The sequence below is a fragment of the Oryza sativa genome, chromosome 11 (assembly GCF_034140825.1).
Source record: "Oryza sativa Japonica Group chromosome 11, ASM3414082v1".
In the NCBI taxonomy this organism is placed as follows: Eukaryota; Viridiplantae; Streptophyta; class Magnoliopsida; order Poales; family Poaceae; genus Oryza; species Oryza sativa.
Genome location: NC_089045.1, coordinates 11,372,310 through 11,395,085, shown reverse-complemented (window position 1 = coordinate 11,395,085; position 22,776 = coordinate 11,372,310). Strand labels below are relative to the sequence as shown.

The 22,776-nt window shown below is 45.9% G+C and overlaps 2 protein-coding genes across 2 annotated transcripts; both read right to left on the bottom strand.

The window, feature by feature from the left end:
* Nucleotides 1-834: 834 nt before the first annotated feature.
* On the bottom strand, nt 835-5,499 carry LOC4350317 (uncharacterized). The gene is made up of 10 exons (XM_015762190.3): nt 5,249-5,499; nt 4,872-4,935; nt 4,418-4,662; nt 3,718-3,838; nt 3,570-3,644; nt 3,353-3,479; nt 2,526-3,271; nt 2,270-2,400; nt 1,829-1,918; nt 835-1,465 (listed from the first exon to the last, which is right to left on the bottom strand). The coding sequence occupies exons 2-10, from the start codon at nt 4,896-4,898 to the stop codon at nt 1,360-1,362; spliced, it is 1,668 nt and encodes a 555-aa protein (XP_015617676.1). The 5' UTR covers nt 4,899-4,935; nt 5,249-5,499; the 3' UTR covers nt 835-1,359.
* Nucleotides 5,500-15,854: 10,355 nt separating this feature from the next.
* On the bottom strand, nt 15,855-18,698 carry LOC136354156 (uncharacterized). Its single transcript, XM_066305836.1, has 3 exons — nt 18,525-18,698; nt 16,512-17,129; nt 15,855-16,424 (listed from the first exon to the last, which is right to left on the bottom strand). Exons 1-3 carry the CDS (start codon nt 18,696-18,698, stop codon nt 15,855-15,857), a joined length of 1,362 nt encoding a protein of 453 aa, XP_066161933.1.
* Between the last annotated feature and the right edge of the window lie 4,078 nt (nt 18,699-22,776).

Sequence of the window (22,776 nt, the reverse complement as noted above, 5' to 3'; positions counted from 1 at the left end):
AGCAGCATATGCATGATTCCACGCCTACAGGTATAAAAACAGCAAGAATAAGAATTTCAGAAAGAAAAGGAAGAAGCTTAAAGTTCAAATATAAAGGATGAGAAGTACTAACATACATGAAAGAAGTTAGACTTTAGACTTAGGGAATGTGAAGAAATCGCAGCATGTGCTTACTCAACAAGGGCATGTTGTTGCAGTGATGCAATCGGTGAATAGCTAAATTAACATGTAAATATCGAATTGTTACAACATTCTTGCGCTGGCAGTATCCTAGCGACTATTCGTACATCAAAAACTCCAAAATTGAAACTGGAACGAGTATAGTTAGCTATTTCTTTCATGCTATCCACTATAATACAGAAATTAATACCCTTATGAAATGAGAATTTAGTGGAAAATAACAACATGGAGGGGTTATTTAGAGTTTGACCTCGCCCTTAAATTGCGCCCTCATTATAGGCTAGTGCAAGTTCTCTAAGATGCTATTGTACAATCGATTTTGTTTTGTTTTGGCCAGCAAACTCCGTAAACATCTGGTAGAGAGAGGTGCGCGCTTGAAGATGTAAGGGCCCAAAGAGGAAAAAAATTTGGGCAAAGTCCTTTCTAGTGAATCTGATGCAGCGCTATCCACGGACAAAATGGCAGAACCGTGGTTTCATACTCTGGGAGACCGTTGCACTCTACTGCGTCGGCCGTTCTTGCGTGGTCCTCCTCGCAGGGCCAAAATACTACGGTAACAAAATTGCTTATACAATGGCATTTCCTCGTTAGGGACAAACCATAAAATCAGACGTTTATCATTTATATGCAGAAAACGGTGGCGATAATTCCGGCTAACCGATAATCGCTTCAATAATTCATTCAACCAGTCCAGTAATAATTGTCTAAAACATTGTTTATTAGAACACCGGTATATCCAAATCGAATCCAAACACGGACAGGCGCCAGTTGATTTCTGGCATCTTTAGTACTCGACCAACAGAACGAATCAGCTACATGAGGAAGAATATCATGTACAACCCAACAAAGTGACAAGGTGTAGGGACGTTGGCATCACCACACCCTCACGGGAGAAGTTTCTGCACGATCAGCGTCAGCATCAAAAAGATCTGTAGTTGGCACAGCTAACAGTTTCAGCACAAGCTACACCACTTCACATTACGTTGGAGCATCGTTCTCCTGCCGTTTTGCTTGATCCCTGCCGTTTTTTTCTTGATAGATCTCTTGAGAAATCGCACGGCAAATAAATGGGGGTAAAGCGTGCTATCATCTGCAAGCACCATGGCCCGTACGACCGTGGAATTGCAGTTCAAGCCTTGCTCAAGCTGTAACTCAAGCATTTGTACAACTTAGCTGCTACTATCGGCCACGCGCCATCTTTCGCCTCTTCCTCTCCTGCTCACGTCTTTCTTCCTCCTCAATCAGGCGAAGTTGCTCGTCATCCTCCTCCTTTGCAATTCTCGCGCTAAGAGGTAACAAAAAAAAAGCTAATAAGTTAAGAGATTAAAAGCAAAATATCCATATGACAAGTGAATTTGAATGTACAGCAGTCCTGCAGTTCAAGTTTCTGGAAATGATACTCAATCATGATGTCAAATGCATCTTGATCAAGTGCATATGCAGCGCAAAATCATGCATAAATTAGCATGTGATAGTACAATATTATAGCGAAAATAAGCATTCTTTTTCCATTATGTTCCTCACTGAGGCAGAATATAAGATAATCCTTAATGATCCCTATTTTTCTTCACTTACCATAGTTTAACAGATTATAATGTTCTAAATGAAAAGAAGGTATTGTGTTAGAAAGCAATAAGGGAGTACATACCTTCTTTGCTCTTCCATTTCTATAGTAGCAAAATCTGCTTCCATGTCGCTATCATCGTCATCTCTGCCTGCATATTTACTAGGATCATACCTGCACAGGACAACCAAAGTTTTCATATAGTGTCCTTCAAAACAAAAAATAGTATGGAAGCATAGTCCAAAATTAGCTCATTCGCATGCCATAAAATTTAAAGCAAATGGACTTGATTTCAAGAAATCACCAAACTGAAATGCATAATGGCAAGCCTGATCTATCTTTTCAGCAGATCTTGAAATCAGAAAACAATGCTTAGCATAACTAGTGCAAGGTCCCTGTTCAGAGTATCATTCCAACTCTTTGTAGACACTCAATAACAACTAAAACACTAGCCAACAAAGTATATAAGACTAGCCCAGCTTGTGCAGAAAGGACCACATACAAGAAATTCATAAACTGACATACCTAAACATGCTCCTGATCATTGCCAACGGATCTTCCTCATCTTCGCTAAGATCATTAAATCTTCGTTTCATCGGTTGCTTTTTCTTTGCATGGGCATCACGCATTCCGTTGGAAGGTATTTGTCGTGATGGCTACAGGAACATGATAGCGAAGAAATAAGCTTCAGAGAAACATATGATCCTAAATAATTGCCCAAATGCATGTGAAACATGACAACAAAGGAAAAGCTGACAAATTTGCTTCGCAGAAGTATTACCATGGGTTTCGAGGGAGGCCTTATCTGCCTTTCTGCCGACTTTACTCTATCATTTGCCTGGATTCTTCTTTGCTCGGAGTACTGGCGGCCTTGTACTGAACTAGGCCTCTGCCCTTGCGACGACTGTGGCCTGTAGCTTTGTGAAGGTGGCCTTTGCCTCTCCGAGGATTCCAATCTCTCATTTTGTGAGGATAGCTGTGGTCTCTGTCTCTGTAATGATTGCTGCGGTCTCTGACTCTTCGACATCAGTTGTGGCCTTGTATTTTGTGGTGACTGCTGTGGCCTTCGGCCCTGCAATGACTGCAGCGGCCACTGACTTTGCACAGGTTGATGTGGCCTCTGACCATGCGAGGTCGACTGCATCCTCTGACTCTGTGAGGATTGTGGTCTCCCATTCTGTGACAAAAGTTGCTTTGAAGCTGAATGATTTGCCCTAAGAGATTGATCACTTACACTCTTTATAGGAGGCCTGTTGGCAATAGGAGCCTTGCTAGGAAGCTTTTGACTTGCAGCTTTGCTTGTAGTAGCCTGGGTGGATCCATTTCTAACCACACTATGCATTCTTCCATTGTCAGGCAAGACAACCCTTTCTCTGTTTGCACCAGCCACCTTTCTGTTGGAATCTACCCTACCTTCAGTATGCCTCTGACTGGACAATGTGTTCTTCAATCCATATCCATTAGACAATCTAGCAGTTTGGCCTGTCGGTGCTCTGCTCTTCACAGCTGAATGTGTCGACTCGCGATCTTCGATGTCAACGAACCAACTATTAGCATTACTTCACTAAAAATTAAAGAACAAGTTCAGTGAAATCGCAATTCACTCACCAGACTTCTGACTCAAGGAGGACCTAGCCACAGGTTTCTCCATTGGAGAAGGTGAAATGTCAGCATCATCTGACAGTAGAAATGAATAGTCTCGATTATCCTTAAGTGCCTCAGCCTTTCTTTTTGCCTGCAAATTCCAGCTGCTATTTTATGACACAACTCAAGTTTTAACATAGCAAACATAAAAATGATCCAATGAAAGAGAAGTTCATTGTACCTCATTTACAATCTTCTGTTTGTGGTGATGTCCATTTGTTTTAGATTGCACTTTAGATGATGATGGTATCTCCTTCTACACATAGTTAAACACAATTATTACAAAAGTTGAATCAAAGATAATTAGGGTCAGATGTAGGGCTACATACTGCAGAAGGCCTTCGATCCCTGGACATTGACGCTGTGTTCTGTAGTTCTTTCAGTGATTTTCTTTCTTCAATTACCCGCTGGGAAATCACCGGCTTGGATGGCCCAAAGAAGGATCCAAAACTACACAAATAACATAACTATAACAAAGGTCTTGGAGAAAACATAAAAGATATTTGACCTCACATATCAGAAAATACAAAGTATGCAGAGTAGAGCAATAGCATAATGTATACAAGTGTGGTGTAGTATTTAAAAATAACACCCCCACCCAAATGCATCTACGGTTTGTTTCCTGCAGGAATCCAAACGAAAATTGATTCGACACGTTCGCATTAAAAAACAACTATGATGAAACAATCCAATTTCAAATACAACATTTCAAAAAGGATGTACCGGGGAATGTATTAACTGATAACTCTCAGGCTCCAAAGCAATAGTAATAAACAATGTAACCAACAAATGAAAAATACTCAGCAAGTTTTGATGAACTAAACTTAACATGCTAAAGATTGTGATGGGACGTAGATAAAGGAGCCATACATTGACTACCTTTTTTCAATCAACTAAAAATTTCAGCATTATTCAAGTTCCTGGAGAAAATCAAATATGATGCTTGAGAAAGTTTAACAGAGGTTTATTGATCCTAGAGACAAAATTGCATAACAATCAAAATGTAGAAGAGACATACTTAACACTTACGTGGATTGAGGTTTTCTATCATGTGAGGAAGATGAGCGGCCAGCAGCGCTAGCACTAGCAGCCTGCGCCTTTCGCCTAATCTGCTCCTTTAATCGTTCTCTAATTTGAAGGAACTCTTGCTGTCCCTCCGGCGGCTCGTCATCCTCCTCGGCATACTCTTGACCAGCACCCTCCCCTTCCTCATCATATGGATCTTCACTGTAGTACTCGTCTTCATAGTCATCCTCCATTCCCCGATGATAACCCTTCAAGATGATCGATCGTCATCAGCATGGGAAATAGAAGCGCTTTCACATTGAAATGACTCAAGTTCCTATTGTTCTTTCAAAGGATTTAGGTACTATACTCATGATTATAAACGTAGTATTCAGCAAAGTTTGATTCCTACTGTTTATAAGAATCGCATCCAAAATGGAACTGAACAGGATATATCGTGCAAAAGAACAGATCTTACATTGGTCGCGTACTCGTAACCCCCCATTTCCAGCAAGATCCCGGCCGTATCAGTCCCGCAATCCCTGAATCAAAGCCAACAACTTGGTCAGTTCAAGAACTCGTCGAGAATTCTCCACGGCGCGTTCAACCTCGAACCAATTAAGCACCCCGATCGGAACCAAATATACACCGAACAACGCAACAATCGACCAAAATTCCCGCTGCAACAGACCCCTCCACTGGAAATCCCCGCTCCGAATGCAAAGCAGCAGGCTCCCCCCACCAACCCATCTAGGGTTTCGACAGGTACAGCGACGCGAATCTGGGACACCCGCGTGAGGCGAAAGCAACCCGCGGAGCCGCCACAACCCGGATTAGGAGAGGGGGGGGTCTCACCTCTGGCCGGGGGGAGCACGGAGGGGGCAGGCGCCGGATTGTCCGGCGGCGGCGGCGGCGACGACGACGGCGAGGGCGCGGATTCGAATTCGATGCCCCCCGGCGCCGCGCGCGACGCGGCTGGCTGGATCAGAAGGAAAAGGCGCCGGGGCCGGCGGGGAACCAGCGAGGACGACGACGAGGGGCGGCCTGCGGGGGGGCGGATCCCGGCGGCGCGGCCGGGTGGAGTCGCCGGAGCGAAGCGGGCGCCCGAGGGGGTTGGGGGGGGGGGGGGCGCAGCTAGTACTAGGAAGAGGAGACCGAGATGAGGGTGGATTGGGCGCAGGGTTAAATAGGCCATAGTAGATGGGTAAGAAACTGACGTCGTCGTCCTTCCGCCGTGTCTCTAGAATGTACTCATGGGCTGTCTGGCTGGCTGAGATGGGGGCCCAAACTGATCGAGGTCAGGAAGGCCGTTTTGTTGCCCGAAATGCGAGGGGGGCCCAAATGATGAGAGGATGTCAGAAATGGCCTTTCTCCGACTACAATCCTCCCCCAGGTACCCGATTAAATTATTCTATATGAAAAATCGAGGTTGTCTCCCGATCCGTATCCATACTACAATTCTACTAGTCAAAGCGATACTGACACCATCTAATATCTTAACTTTCATAATATCTCGATTCTATTATTTATTACCACACGATCTTACAAAATCTTAGCTATTGTATCGATTCAACAATCCTTAAGATTGTAAATAATGTAAATAATCTTAGCTACTATTTACATTATTTTTAAACCATCTAATTATGCTCAAGTTTACATAAAAATCAGTTGAATATGTGGTTTCTCTTGATAAATATCTCTATTTGCATGGCATATATTATTACTATATTTTTTATATAGAATGGCTATATGTAATTAATACAAATATTAATTAAACTTAAAAGAAAAAATCTCATAGTATCTCGATACTACGATACAATACTACATTGAGCAAAACGATATTACCTAGGATCCCGATATTGATAACCTCAGCGGTACCTCCCTATTTCTCTCTCCATGCATACATAGCACTGTAAGTTAGCAGCTCTGCATGCACATTAGTACCATGTTGCACCTGTCTCCTTTGACTACCACAATACATGCATGCATAAAAGATTTCGCAAATTTTTAGACTTTTTCTCCTATACTATATATCCGATCTACAATTCGATTACACAATGACTATTGTGTTTATTGTAATTAATTCTTCACAACAAGATCTTACTCCCTCCATTCCATAATATAAGGCACAACCACTTTTTTTAGATGTTTCATAATATAAAGTCATACATGCAATTAACTATGACATCTTCACTCTCACATTCACTAATTCTATTGGATGCATGCATTATATTTATTAAGATAACCCAAACTACAAGATGATAATAATTATTTCTTGGTCTTTGGATCAAAGGTGGTTGTGCCTTATATTTTGGAATGGATGGAGTATATGATTATACTTCGATGTAAATATAGTTTTTCTTGTTTTTGTTGTTCGGAGCTCTCTGCAGACAACGGCCATGGTCACACAGCAGCTCCTGAGGTACGAGTTGAACCATACCTCGCGACCTCGGAGCGCCTCCACGGCCCGGTCCCTCTTCACTTCCAATATAGTCCTCTCAAGTTCGGCGACATCGAACTTCGTCTTCCAGTACTGGATGCGATGGTCGCGATCAGCAAGCGCACTTTCGAGGTCTGCTTGACATGCAAATATCTAAGTCAAGCTAATCGAGACAGAAGAGGCAAAGGAAATGGAAACGACAAGAACCAACCTAAAGGAGTCGTCGCCACGTCCATCTCCCCGGGAAGATCCTGGTCTACGCTGTCCAGCGGCACATACGGCTCAAGCTCAAGTGCCGGAACGACTATAGGCAATTCAGGCTGCCCGCGCTACTGGACATCCTCGACATCGGCATCTCTACAAACAACAAACAAAGTACCCGGAATCAAAACGCCAAAGAAAACTAAGGTGACGATTGCACACACAAAAGCAGTCGGAACCAACGAAAAGTTTTACAAAGCGTGATTGGTTAAGAGGTACAGACAAGCGGCGGCCCTACTCTTCAAAAAGCGGGAGGACGGACTCCCCTAGATCGCCGACTTCTTCCATCACATCCTTGCGCGCGTCGCTAGCCGCCCCCTGATCTAAGATCTTATGGAGATCGAGTTCAGGGTGCGCCAGCCTCACACATGCAAGGACGTGGCACGCCCCGGTATAGATCCCGTTGGATGTCTCCTCTCTGATCCTGCCCGCGTGCTTGGAGGGGATCGCCTCCATCACTGTCGCCAGTTCCGCAAGCGAGGTCATTAGCGAGAACTCGTCGGGATTCGCCGATATGGTGGTCGTGACACCGCACTCCCCGACGAGCTGGTGCAGACCAGTGTAGGTGACCTGCAGTGAGCCACGGATTTTTGACAGGTTGTTCTTGACGTCCGACATACGGTGCTCGAGCCCCTGCCGTTGTCGCTTGTTGCCGGCCACTAGCTCCCTCATCTTCTGGAGGTCCTCGCGAACCTCCGCCAGATCACACGTCAGCTAGTCGGCGCGCTCATTCGCCGACGACGCCGCCGCCGCCCTCGCCTCCGCGATCTCGCGACTAATGCCGCGAGCACCAGCCTCGAGGATGCACCCCATCTCGACCTGGAGCTCCTCCCAAGTGAGGACGGCAGCTGGCGGACCCCGACCAGCCGCGAGGTCGCTGGCTGCGCCGTTGGGTGTCACCTCGCGGCTCCTAGGCATGACCACGACCTCGGTCGAGGCCACTGCAGGAGACGCGCTGGAGTTTGCTCCAGACCCATCTTGCGCCGCCTTCGCCTGCGCCCTACGAAAGACGACCATGTCGGTCATCGCAACAAGACGATAAAATCCGATCAAGTCAAGAGCCTCAAATTTCGTCCACTTACTTCTTGCCGAGCGTCACCAGCCTCTGCCGTCGCAGAGGCGGGCGAGACGCATCCGAGGCCTAAGTAAACCGAGTACGACATGAGGGCGACATTCTCCGACTATGTAAATCAATAACCTAGGAAGCTTACCGATGGAGCGGGCGTCTTCCGGCGGTTGCCAAGCACGGAGGAAAACTTCCTCCCCTTCTTCGGAACCTTGCCGCCACTGGTTGTGGCAGCAGCAGCGGCAACGGCTGCGTCGGACGCCTCCTGGGCAACGCCCTCCTTCAACGAGGCCGCCGTCTGGTGGTCCACGAGTGGCCCGATGATGTCAGTCAGGGGGAGAGCCTGCACAACATGAAGTCACGATACGATCAAGGAATTGAAGGGTAAAGGACCATCGACTACACTCACATTGATCGCGGCTTCACGCTCAGCCGCCTCCCTCTCGCAAAGAGGGGTGGGGACGTTGCTGCCATCGTGGGACCGCTAATCATCACCTGGGCAACACGGTGCTCCACGGTTGCGCTGCTCAGACCTGCAGATCGAGAACCAAGTTTCGACAAGTCAGGAGGAATGCACTTAAAAGGAGAGAAACCCAAAATACAAGAAAAATACCCCGAGTAGAAACTCGGGTCGCGTCCTCCGGCCCAGAGTAGTCAAAGGCTGGATGGGCTCGAGTCTGGAGCGACTGGGTCCGTCTACCAACAAAGTCGGCAGCGACTTCATACCCCGACAACCCTCGTACTCGGAGGTCATCAATAATATCGATGAAAGATTGGAGGGATGGGGTCAAGGCGGGTTTGGCGGTCTAAGATGGAATCTTGTCTGGTTGCTCCTCATGAACAATGAAGATTGGATCCGAATCTTCTATCTGAAGATAGAACCACCTCCCCCGCCATTTGCTACGAGACGAGGGGCACTGGAAAGGAATGTATCGCGACTTCAGTCCATCCCGAAGTCAGAAACCGACACACCCGGATACCTTTTTGGGTTCCATCCAGCGCAACTTGTAGTAAAAGCGGAAAAGGTCAAGAAACGGCTCTACCCCAATGTAGGCCTCACAGAGATGAGAAAAAATGCTGAGGAAGGCTATGGAGTTGGAGTTCAGATGAAGCAGAGAAAGACCGTAGAAGTTCAAGACGAGAAGGAAAAACTCGGAAGGCGGAGGAAGAAAACCACAGAGAATGTAGTCCTCAATCGCAACCATGCGGCCTAGGACGGGTTCAGGTTCAGTACCTCCCGGTTCCCTCTCCATGGTCCCGTGACCGGGGAGAGTGCCCTCCTTCTGCAGTTTCTTCAAGGACGCGTTGCTGGAGGTGGACTTGTCGAGGTCCATCGCCGTTGGAGATCGCCGGAGAAGAAGCTGAGGCAGACGAACTTAGGGTTTGTGTGGAAACGGAGAAGACGAAGAGCATTTGGAGGCAAGAAAGTTCTCACAACAGCCGGACCCCAAAATGGATTCCCAAAACTCCCTTAAATAGGCGCACTACCGACGGTGCGAATTCCAAGGAAAGGAGAGAAATGGCCGCCGGAAATTTCTGGGTCCATTGCGCGAAGCGGTTTCTTGGACTTCAATTTAAATTCACTCATAACCGTTGGACTTCGCATGGGGTTGTCGATCACTCTTTGTCTCTACGGTCCTCACACCGAGATCGACCAGTCGAGAACGACAACAACTTTGACATCAGAAGTTGCGATTGGTTACACGAGTTCATTTAAGAAGAAGTCGGGGGCTCACTGTCAGGGTTACGGATAAGGTATACCCTCTACCCTTGGATGTACGCTATACGGCAATATGGTATATCGGCGCATATAAGGACGTTCTCTGAACACGCTAAGGAAATCCATCACGAAGTCTACCAATGGGAAGGTTCCTACCCGTATAGGACTGGGTCATTACTATATCGTGCAGGGTCCGATGTCTCCAAGTCCTACTTGGAGACCGCCTGACCTGCGATATAAAAGGACCCCCCGAGGGGACCTAAGGCATCCAATCTCAGAGCTTACACAATGACCACAGCCTACGAAGTCGAAGACTACAGGGGCCAAGTCGCCGAGTGATCTAGTCGAATCAACTTGACTACGATCTCGTCGGTACCGCCGAGTTCTACTATTCCCTTTGTAATCTGTGGTTCTTTCCATATAATCCCATATTAACTAGATTAGGGCAATTACCTGCTAAGGGGACTGAACCAGTATAATCTTTGTCTTTTGTTTCCTTGATATCGTATTACGTAGATCCTCGTACCAGCGTACCCCAATACCCTCTATATCCGGTCTACGGGTACCCACCGTTGACAAATTCTATAGTATAATTAAATTATGTCCAGAATCATCTTTAGATTTGGTTTTTTTATAGGACAGAAGATCTTTAATACTTGTATATAAGTTACATAAAAAGATGTAGTTATAAATAGTTAAACTACAATTATTATACTTTAGTTACATTTAAAAGTTTTCTAGGAAAAACTTGTGGAATTTCTTTTCTGAGAGTCCTAAAAAAACTAAGATTTGAGCATCATTTGAAGACGCCGCTCCTTGCCCCATCACCATTTTGTCGAGGAGAATACGGATCGGACGCCCTATTTTTCTCCAAAAATCGGGTACCTTATCACTACTACGCGGCTCCTTGATCTATTTAGTACTGGATTGCTGCTTGTATCGGCCCCACCTTCCCCTAGGTGTGCTGCTGTACTTGGCTTCACTACATGCCCCCAAAAGTTGTTCATCTATCTCCTTTTTAATAAAACTAATTTTTTAGTAGTAAGTTTCAAGCCACTTTTTATGCTAAACCACTTACCTAATCTATATTCCGATTATATCATTGTATTCATTACAATTAAATAATTACAATAAGATCTTGCACAATTATATTTTAATAAAAAATAATATTAAAAATTGTTTCATCATTTGGTCAAATGTTTCAATTCACTTCGTGAAATGTTTTAGAGATATACAACATTCAAAAATAATACTAACCGCAACACCAAAAACCACTATATGAAACATTGAGTTCCAACTAGCTAGAAAATTGAAACATAAAATATATTTGCAAATATATAATTTTATTGAAGCATTAGTATATTACGCATGAAACATCAAGATGTTTCAAAAAGCATTGAAACATAAAAAACTAAACAAAACATTATAAAACATGTGTACCATTTCCAAATAATAATAGTGAAATATCAGAAAATGCTTATAGAAACTTTACAGACTACACCATATGCAACATTAACACAATCTATTACAACAAAAACAAGAAAAACTATATTTACATCGGAGTATAATCATATACTCCATCCATTCCAAAATATAAGGCACAACCACCCTTGATCCAAAGACCAAGAAATAATTATTATTATCTTGTAGTTTGGGTTATCTTAATAAATATAATGCATGCATCCAATAGAATTAGTGAATGTGAGAGTGAAGATGTCATAGAATTGTCTGTAGAGAGCTCCAAGTACCTCGCGGGGATCCCGAGGAGTCAGCGGCTGGCTACATCTCGTGGCTGAACGGGGCTTGTGCTCAGCTTGAAGGCATCGGCGGGCGTATCGACGAGGCCCTGAAACAGGAGGAGTGTCGTTGATCGAGCCGATACGCCGGAGGGCACGTGCTGGCGTGTATACGAGATCATCATCCACAGTTGCACCTCGAGTTCCTTCACGAAGGGTTTTCCCGTTCTCGGAGGAGTCCTGCGGAGATAGACAACCTAGCAAAGTCGATGGCTCCGCTAGCGGAGAAAATCTTTCGGTCAATGGACTGGCGTTGGCCTTCCTGGTAGTGCTTGTATATCTGTGACAAACATCTTAAGAAAAATGTAATATATTTTGGAATTATTTGCAATCTGTAAGAAATGCTTGTGAAATAGAAGGGAAATCTATCTAACTAAGCTTTCTTACTCTGGATGCGGTGTGCTCAAGTGTCTTCTCACTTCGCGACTTCGATCAGTCACTTGAGTTATACACTCTTCCTAGCCCCCAGCCTTGTCGTCGGAGAGCTCCTCTCGGAAGATAAGGCTCTTGGACCTTCGACTTGCCTTAGTTGAATAAGCACTGATCCTAGCCCCCAGCCGTGAAGTTGGAAAAATCCATTTCCGATTACACGGCTTGGTTAATACGAACGGCGAGAACTCTTACACGACCAGATCTTACATGGTCTTTTGTCTCTGAAGGATCCGACAAGGCCTTATCAGCTCTGGACGTCCCCAGCCGAAGTTCCCTTAGGTTCCTCGGAGGCCTTATCAAAACGGCATAAAGGGACATGAGGATGGGTTTCAACGCTAGGTGTCGTCTGGGTAAGGGATCATCGGGAAGGGGCACTGTGATTGAAATCTGTGCCTTAAAACAGACTTTATTGAAGTTGTAAGATGTCTTACAAGTGTGGACACTATTGACTTATACATAGAATTTATGTAATTGGTCAATGTTCCAAGAATTTGCTAACTCGCGACCATCGCCGTCTGCAATTTTAAATGCGCCTGGCCGCAAGACTTGTGTGATCGTGTACGGTCCTTCCCATTTGGGCGAGAGTTTGTTTCGCCCAGCTTGGCTCTGAACTCGTCGGAGGACGTAGTCACCGCTCGAAAGTATGCGTACTCGGATACGCTTCTCGTGATATCGATGAAGGGCCAGTTGGTAGCTAGCTGCTCTGACGGCAACCCGTTCTCGATGTTCCTCGAGTAGGTTCACGTCGTTGTTTCGCTGTTGCTCCTGATCCTCGTCGGAGTACTTCTGTACTCGTGTACTTTGATGTCGTAACTCGGTAGGGAGCATGGCCTCCGAGCCGTACACGAGGAAGAAGGGTGTCTCATTGTTGGACGTTGTCGGTGTGGTGCGTACGGCCCATAGTACCGAGGGGAGTTCCTCGACCCACTTCTTGTCATGTGACATGAGCCTATCGTAGACACAGGTCTTGATCCCTTGTAGTACTATACCGTTTGCCCTCTCGACCTATCCGTTACTCTGAGGGTGAGAAACCGAGACGAAACATATCTTGACTCCCAGTCCGACGCAGCAATCTTGGAAATCGGCGCTGATGAACTGGGAGCCGTTATCCGTTATGATGCGGTGAGGCAATCCATATCGGCAAAATATCCCCTTAATGAATTTGATAGCGTTGTCAGCCTTGATTTCCCCCGTGGGTGTTGCCTCGATCCATTTGGTAAATTTGTCGATCGCCATGAACAGGAATTTGTAGCCGCCCTGTCCTCGTAGGAATGGACCGAATATGTCGAGCGCCCAGCATGAGAACGGCTAAGTGAGAGGGATGGTTTGTAGTGCTTGCGCTGGTAGCTTTGTGTGTTTGCTATGAGATTGACAAGCTTCACACCGTTGTACCATGTCGCAAGCGTCTTTGAGGGCGGTTGGCCAAAAAAATCCTTGTCGGAAGGCTTTTCCGACCAATGTGCAACCGGCGGCATGTGACCCACAGACTCCTTCGTGGATGTCGAGGATGAGGTGTTTGCCGTCGTCGGACGAGACGCATTTTAGAAGTACCCCCTTTGGCGCCTTCTTATATAGATCGTTGCCGATCATATAGTAGATTTTTGCTTGACGGGTTATTTTCTCGGCTTCTCCGTCGTCCTTGGGCAACTCGTCGCTGCTTATGAATTTAATGAGTGGGGTCTGCCAGTCATCCGTGGTCTCGATGTCGGCAACAGCGCGCTCTACCTCTGTAGCCCCCGAGCTGATGTCGGGGGTGACTGGGCTATCTTCGTCGTTTGCCTCTTTCACTGATGGTTTTGTCAGGATGTCCAGAAAAGTGCCGGGTTCAAGTGGCTCTCGTCTGGACGCACGCCGTGCTAGATCGTCCGGTTCGATGTTGTCCTTGCGATATACGTGTCGGACCTCGATCTCATCAAATCTTTTTTCCAGCTTCCTGACTTCTACGAGATACTTGGACAGCTCAGGGCTAGAGCATTTGTAATCTTTGTGCACCTGGTTTGCGACTAGTTCGGAATCCCCTTTCACGATCAGTCACTTGACTCCAAGTGCAGCTGCAGCTATCATTCTAGCGAGTAGTCCTTCGTACTCGGCTGTGTTGTTAGTCGCCCTGAAGTTGAGGTGAATTGCATGCTTGAACTGATCTCCCGAAGGTGATGTCAAGATGAACCCCTCACTTGCTCCTTGGCTGTTGAGCGCACCATCGAACGCCATTGTTCATGTTTCGTTGTCGGTCTGGCTGTCTAACCTGTTTTCAGGCATAGTCCAATCGGCTACGAAATCGGCGAGAACATGGGACTTGATGGCTGTTCGTGGTACAAAGTGGACGTCGAACTGGCTTAGCTCGACTACCCATTTCGCAATGCGACCGACAACATCTTTGTTTCTCACGACTTTGCCAAGAGGGAAGGCGGAGACAACTGTGATCCTGTGGGCTTGGAAATAGTGGCGTAGCTTTCTTGACGTCATGATTACTGCGTAGAGCAATTTTTGGATCTGTGGGTACCTTGTCTTTACGTCGTGTAGAGCTTCGCTGACGTAATAGACTGGTCTTTGCACCTTTTCTCTTTCAACAACAATGACAGTACTCACTGAGTAGGGCGTGGCGGCGATATAGAGGAATAACTCTTCATTAGGTTGGGGAGCAACAAGTACAGGGGGATTTGACAAGTAGCGCTTGAGTGCGATGAAAGCCTCTCCGGTTTCCTGTGTCCATACAAATTTGTCTTGCTTTTTTAGCAGTGCGAAGAAAGGCTGTCCTCGTTCTCCCATCCTAGCGACGAACCTACTTAAGGCCGCTATGCATCCGGTTAGCCTCTATACTTCCTTGAGTCTTGTGAGCGACTTCATGTTCTCGATTGCCTTGATCTTCTCGGGATTTGCTTCTATTCCTCTGCCAGAGACGAGGAACCCGAGCAGTTTGCCCGACGGTACCCCGAACGTGCACTTCTCAGGGTTGAGCATGAGGCGATATCGTATGAGATTGTCGAAGGTTTCCCGTAGATCGTCAATCAATGAGTCGTCTGTCTTGGTCTTGACAACGATGTCATCGACATAGGCCTCAACGTTGTTACCCAGCTGATCGCTAAGTGCCCCTTGGACCGTACGCTGGAAGGTATTTCCTGCGGTTATGAGTCCAAACGGCATTTTAACGTAGCAGAATACACCGAACGGCGTGATGAATGCTGTCTTCTCCTCGTCCTTTTTTGCCATGCTGATTTGGTGGTAGCCGGAGCAAGCGTCAAGGAAGCTTGACAGCTTGCAACCTGCTGCTGAGTCCACTAGTTGGTCTATTCGAGGTAGAGGGAAGTGATCCTTGGGGCATGCATTGTTGAGGTCCGTGAAGTCGACGCACATCCTCCACTTCCCGTTGGCCTTCCGCACCATGACTAGGTTGGTTAGCCACTCTGGATGGAGTACCTCTCAGATGAAACCAGCCTTAAGAAGTTTATCGAGCTCTTCTCGTATGGCCTGTTTTCGATCTGGTGCAAATCTCCGCAGTTTTTGCTTTACTGGTTTGGCATCAGGTCGCACGATGAGTTTGTGCTCAATCATCTCCCTGGGGACCCCCGGCATGTCGGACGGCTGCCAAGCGAATACGTCTGCATTGTTGCGGAGGAAGGTGATGTGCGCGAGTTCCTATTTCTCGTTCATTGATGCCCCGATCTTGACTGTCTTGTCGGGGTTGGCACTGGAGAGTGGAACGATTTTGATTGCACCGTCTGGTTTCGGCGTCTTAATCGTTTTGATCACTTTCTTGGGTGGCCGTCTGTGGCGGGTGGGCTGGGAGTGTGCTCGACTATGTCGAGGCTCCGCTTGTCGCATTGGACCGCCAGCTTTGCGTTTCCTTGAATAGTGATTGTTCCCTTCGGCCCGGGCATCTTGAGTACCTGGTACGCGTAGTGAGATGCGGCCATGAACTTCGCGAGTGCCGTTTTTCCGATGATGGCATTGTATGCTGTGTCGAACTCAGCAACATCAAATGTTATCTGTTCCGTTCGGAAGTTGCTCGCTTGGCTGAAAGTCATCGGAAGCGTGATCTTGCCCAATGGCTTGGATGAAGATTGAGGGGTGATTCCATGGAAGGGTTGATCGGTAGGTGTCAACTCGCCTCGTGGAATTCCCATTGCGTCCAAAGTGCTAGCGAAGAGAAGATTGATGGAGTTGCCGCCATCGACGAGGACTCGCGCCACCTTGACATTCCAAATAGTGGGTTCGACCACGATCGGATATCGTCCTGGTATAACAGCAGCCTTGGGGTGGTCTTCATCTGAGAACTCGATCTTCTGTTCAGACCACTTCATCTTGGATGCAGTCCCCTGCCATGTCGAACAAACCTCACGCTCCACTTTTTTGTATTCTCACTTTGAAGAGTACATTGTGGAACCTCTGAAGATGTGTGAGACGTGAAGATCGGAATCTGGGTACGCGGAGTCCGAGTCCTGAGTGGTTGCCTCAGTTGCCTTCTCGACTACACGTACTCGCTTGCCCTTCTCCAAAGCCAGCTGCCTTTCCAACGATTTTTTGAAGATGAGGCACTCCTTTAGAGAATGTCTGTCCGACTTGTGTATGGGGCACCATATTCTCTTTGTATCATTGCCTTGTGGGTCTGGGTGTTTGGGCGGGCGCTCGTATTCAGATGCGAGGACTACTGCTTGAGCTTTCCTCTTCCCACTCTTGCCGCTTTTCTTCTTGCTTGGTTCGGGTGTGTCTTTGGCTGGCTTCTTCTCTCCTCCCGCCTTGGGTTTGTCGTTTTTGCGTCTCAGCGCATCGTCTCCATGGGCACATCGATCGACAACCTCGAACAACCTTCGAGTAGTAGTGATTCGCCTTGTTGCCAACTCCTGGGTAGTATAGCGATCTCTGACGCCGGTTTTGAAAGCGCGGATCAGAGAAGCATCGGTGATATCGGGGATCGTATTTCTGCACTCATTAAAGCGCTGAACATAGTCCCTCAAAGATTCACCCTGATTCTGTGTTAACGCGTGTAAATCGTCTTCGATCGCGTGGCGCTTGTAAGTTCCCTAGAAGTTCGTGATGAATTGTTGCCACAAATCTGCCCATGAAGAGATCGAGTAAGGTGGGAGGTGCATCAACCACGAACGTGCAGAACCTTTCAACGCTGTTGGCAAATAGTTTGCTAACGCGTTGTCGTATGCCCCAGTAGTGTACAGTACCATGGAGTAGACCTAGAGGAATTCTTCAGGGTCAGTACTTCCATCGTACTTCTCTATTGCTCCGGGTCGGAATCTCTCGGGCCATCGGACATCACGTAGAGAACGGTTGAAAGCTCTACACCCAGCGCTGGGGGCAGTGGGTTGTCGGCGATCGTGTGTCCTCCGTGGACGTCTATCGGATGACGAAGATGAAGATGATGATGACGACGACGACGATGGCTTAGTCGGCTCCAGCGTGCGATTCCGAGGGCGACATTCAGGTTCTCGAGAATTCTATCGCCGTCCACCGTTGTTGTTCTGGCGCCGGTCACCATTATCATCACCTTCATGCTAACGCCCCCGACCATCATCATCCGGTGTCCGCTGCTCGCGGTTATCGCGATCGCGGTGGTTATGACGATCACGGTGATGTTGGTCCTCGTTCAAGCGACCTCCTCGCTCCTTGTTCTCGCAACGTCGTGAAGACACGCGATGTCGGGAACGATTCTCGTTGTCTCGCGTGCGTCGTGCTTCTCGGCGGCCGTTCAGATGATCGTGGAGATCGCCGGTGCCGCGAGGTGGACGGGTAGCTCGTGCAGGCAATGTTCGCTGCTCCGGTGGTTCACCGTCGGCACCGCCAGCTGTCAGTCACTCCGGTTGTGCTCTGGTAGCAGCTTCCTCGAACGCGTTACTGAGATTGGCTACCGATTCCCGTAGTCGTTCCGTCCATCGTGCGAGATCATCGTTAAGCACGGGGTCATAGGGAGCTTGTCTCAATATTGCGTTGACAGTGCCGAGATGTTGAGCTGGCATGGCCGTCTGATTCTCCGCCTCTGCGTTAGCCTGTGCAGACATGCTAGTCCCACCGATGGTAAACACGTCGCGTGGTGTACTGGAAGATGACGAGCCATAGTCTTCGAGCAAGTGTAGGACTAATGGTTCGCGGGGATCGATGTCAATTACTCCAACGAATCGATCCGAGGTCAACGTCGCTCCTTGTTCCTTGTCTGTACCCTTGAGAGAGGTTCCTCACTGTTGGACCTTCGGAAGCGTCGTCTTCATGGCACGGAGAAAGATCTTGCAGCTTGAGAAGTCGTGATTCTTCGTCTTGTGAATAGGACAATAGATATCACGAGTTGGAGAAGTACGCTGGATTCCACGTTCTTTGCAAGCACGGATTTCAGCTTGTACGTTGAGAAAAACCCAACAAGCTTGCAAGTTGTGCTTCCTGGACTTGTGGATAGGAGAACAGGACTTGGTTACCTCGGAAGCTGTCCTCGTCGGCTCGTAGTACTTGTCGGAAGGACAAGGCTTGGCCGCGCTAGGAACCTTCTCGGGCTCGTATGACGTCGATGTTCCGTTCTCCGCCACGGCGGGAGAATTCTTCGACATGGGATCGTCTGGGTTTACAACCACGGCGTTCTCGTTTCCGGTCATTGATGGACCAGCCCGAGATTGGCACCGTGGTGTAAACCGGGAAGACGATTTTGCCGACTTGAGTCCACAGCAGCATTGTCGAAGCAGGGATTCCTTGGATGGGGCCGGTGTTGACGCTGTTGTCGACGAAGCTCGATGTCATAGTAATAGAACCTTGAGCACCAAGTCCCCCTACCTGGCGCGCCACTGTCGACGGTGGGTACCTGTAGACCGGATATAGAGGGTATTGGGGTACGCTGGTACGAGGATCTACGTAATACGACATCAAGGAAACAAAAGACAAAGATTATACTGGTTCAGGCCCCTTAGCAGGTAATAGCCCTAATCCAGTTGATATGGGATTACAAAGGGAATAGTAGAACTCGGCGATACCGACGAGATCGTAGTCAAGTTGATTCGACTAGATCACCCGGCGACTTGGCCCTTGTAGTCTCCGACTTCGTAGGCTGTGGTCGTTGTGTAAGCTTTGAGATTCGATGCCTTAGGTCCCCTCGGGGGGTCCCTTTTATATCGCAGGTCAGGTGGTCTCCAAGTAGGACTCGGAGACATCAAACCCTGCACGATATAGTAACGACCCAGTCCTATACGGGTAGGAACCTTTGCATTGGTAGACTTCGTGATGGATTTCCTTAGCGTGTTCAGAGAACGTCCGTATATGCGCCGATATACCGTATTGCCGTATAGCGTTCATCCAAGGGTAGAGGGTATACCTTATCCTTAACCCTGACAGAATTACATGTAGTTATACTCAAATTTATTCTATAGTTACACTTGAAATTGTTTTATCCAGAAAACTTGTGATATTTTTTAGCAATTCCTTTTTTTCTAAAAAAAATCCTAATTTTTGGCCAAAAAAATCAAGTGTGTGCATCAAAATTCATAAAAATATCTTAGGTAAAATAGTCTTACAAAACTATTTTGTCTAGAAATTTTATCCGTATAAAGTTTCCTCTTAAAAATAAGTTTTTGAAAATATCTTTGTCAGGGTTACAGATAAAGCATATCCTCTATCCTACGACATATGGAATATACCGATAAGATATACCTTCACGTATACGTATACGGTTGGTTTCCATATATGCCGTTAGGAATTCGCCTCAAGTTAAGGAATATCTCCACGAAGTTAAGGAATTGCAGAAGTCCTACTTGGAAAGGGTAAAATCTCTAGTATATCGTGTCGGTTTACATATCTCCAAGTCTTACTTGAGGGTCAAGGTATCCCACGATATAAAAGGGACCCCTAGGGAGAGGCAAAGGGCATCGCATCTCATCGCCAACACACCCACCAGAGTTTATGAAGCCAAAGTCTACGGAGCCAACTCGCCGGGAGATTTCATCGAATCCCTCGACTACGATCTCATCGGCATCGCCTGTTCGGTTACTCTCTTTGTAATCTGTTCTCATCGTCATTATTCCCATATAAACTATATTAGGGCTATTACCTGATATGGGGCATGAACCAGTATAATCCTTGTCTTTTGTCTATTTTGATGTCGTACTACACAGATCCCTGTTCCAACGTACCCCAATACCCTATTCTTCCGGTCCACGAGTATCACTCGTCCACAATCTTGCAAGATATATTATGAAGATACCTTCAAAAGAAACCTTGAAAAACAACCATAGTGCTTAAGATCCTCTTTATCTAGGCTTAGGCTTATTGGTTTAGACTGTTAAGCCGATATTTTCTTTTGTGTTTTATAAGTTGGTGGTTTTAAAGAATTAAATTTAATGGTGAAGTTCTACATCCACTTCAAACAAGAAAAAAAAAAGTACCTCGCGACCTAGATTTTGCTTAGGGCATCTTTGTTTATGCTTAGGTTTACTGGCTTAGACTTTTAAGTTAGCCTTTTGCTTATATAATTAACAAGCCGATGAATTTAAAGTTCTAAGATTAAGGATAGAGTCATACATCTACCTCACATAAACCAAAAGGCTTCTCCACGGCTTAATAATTTAAGAGTGGCTTATGGATTGGAAAAAGCTAAATGAATAAACTTCTTGTTTGTTTGTTTATGGTTAGACGTATCGACTTATAGGCTGGTTTATAAGTGTAATAAAGAGGACCTTTAACATTGTAAAATGAGCTTACGGATTTCAAAAAGCAAAACAAAAAATAATTGTTTATTTCTGATTAGACTTTTTGCTTATAAGAGGTTATAAGCCTAAACAAAATGATCGCTGTTGAGCTTAATGCCAAATGAGTTGTACTGTTTTGACTTCAAATAATGAGAAAATCCTCTATATACGCTTGAGAATTCGTCCAATCCCTTATGTACCCCTTAATTTTGCCTCATCCTTTATATACCCTTGAGTTTTCATTTTGATCTCCTTTATGCCCATTTTGTTAATTGAACATGAGTTGACCGTTAATTTTTTTAAAATTGACTATATTACCCCTCTTATATTTATGTGCTAGTTTAATGATAAAAATACAATTCTTATATTTAAACTCGGGAGCTTGAGGTGCTACTCAGGTCACTGCAATCACTAAACAATATTGTTCTTTTGACAAGTCAAACTAAACATAGCAACATCTATAACATCAAACTAGTTTTATTAAATGTAACATTAAATATAAGGGATATAAGGGATTCTCTCATATGTTCCTAGTATGTTTGTTTTGTGTTAGAAATGTTGCTATGTTTTTCTAAAATATTTGACTCAGAAAATAGTCTAAATGCCTCATAATATAAAGCAAATTTGATACACTTTTACCCGGAAGTAATATGTGCACTTATTGATCTTTGTAGATGGCCGCCATCGTGACCGAGGAGTTGAGCTGAGGGCATATCGTTCCAACTGAACATGCATCTGCAGCTGTTGTCAGCCACCGTCCACCGTTGCTGCTTCGTTCCAACCACGGTCATCGTTTCATCTGCCGTAGCACAATTAATCTGGTACACCACTCCGAGATGAATGAATGATGCTCCAAGCCGACTTTGGGGAGGGGAGCCTCCGATCAGCTGATTCAAGGGGCAGGACGTACGAACACACAGGAACAAAGGTAGCACAACAACAGTACATCAACGTGAAGATAAGGGCAGGTGCTTTCCTTTCTATTGGGACTTGAGGGAGCCGGAGGCACTGAGCATCGATCAGTTTGTGATTTGTTTTAAACATCAGCAAGTTTAAAGCTTTTGTTGGCATGCTTGTGTCCATTCAAACTTCTTTTCCTTTCCTTTCTAAGCAATTGAGTTATAAGTCTGGTGATTGTAAAAAAAAGTGTAAAATGCACGGGCGGTCCTTAAACTTGTAGCGGTGTATCATCTAGGTCCCCAAACTCTCAAAATGCATATCCAGGTCCTAGAACTTGTCAAAGTGTATCATCTAGGTCCCAAACCGACACATCCCCTCTTGGATCCTACGTGGTGCTAATGTGACCTGCCACATGGACGTGACGCGTCTTTTTCTTCTTCTTTTCTTTTTCTTTTCCGTTTTCTTCTCATTCTTCTTTTTTTCCCTCTTCTACTCGGGTCATAGAGAAAGGAAAATACAAGAGAAGAAAAAAAAGAAAAAGAAAATTTTTAAATGGATCCCATTTGTCAGTCAAAATTATGCCACATCAGCGCCACGTAGGATCCTGAAGGGATTGTGGTGATTTGGGATCTAGATGACACACTATAACAAGTTCTGGGACTTGGATATGCATTTTGAGAGTTTAAGAACCTAGATAACACACCACTACAATTTTAAGGACCGCCCATACACTTTACTCTAAAAAAGCCTTCATAATCGTTGCTAATATGGAACCAAACCTGGAATACTTTTGTTACTGATTTGGGTGGTTTAGGGGACTTCCAGTAAGTCACAGCTCAGCTCTTGTCTTAGGCTGTGATCAATTGTGGGGGTTTAACGCATAATTAATTAAGTAACGACGGTTTAACGCATAATTAATTAAGTGTTTGTAAAAAAGACTTAAAATAGATTAATATGTAAAAAACTTAAAAACTGCTAGATTAATATGATTTTTAAGACAACTTTCCTATAGAATTTTTTAAAGTTAATGTACCTTTGGAAAACATGTACGCAAAAAACGAGGAAGGAGATGTTAGTTACCTAGACAATCGAATGCAGC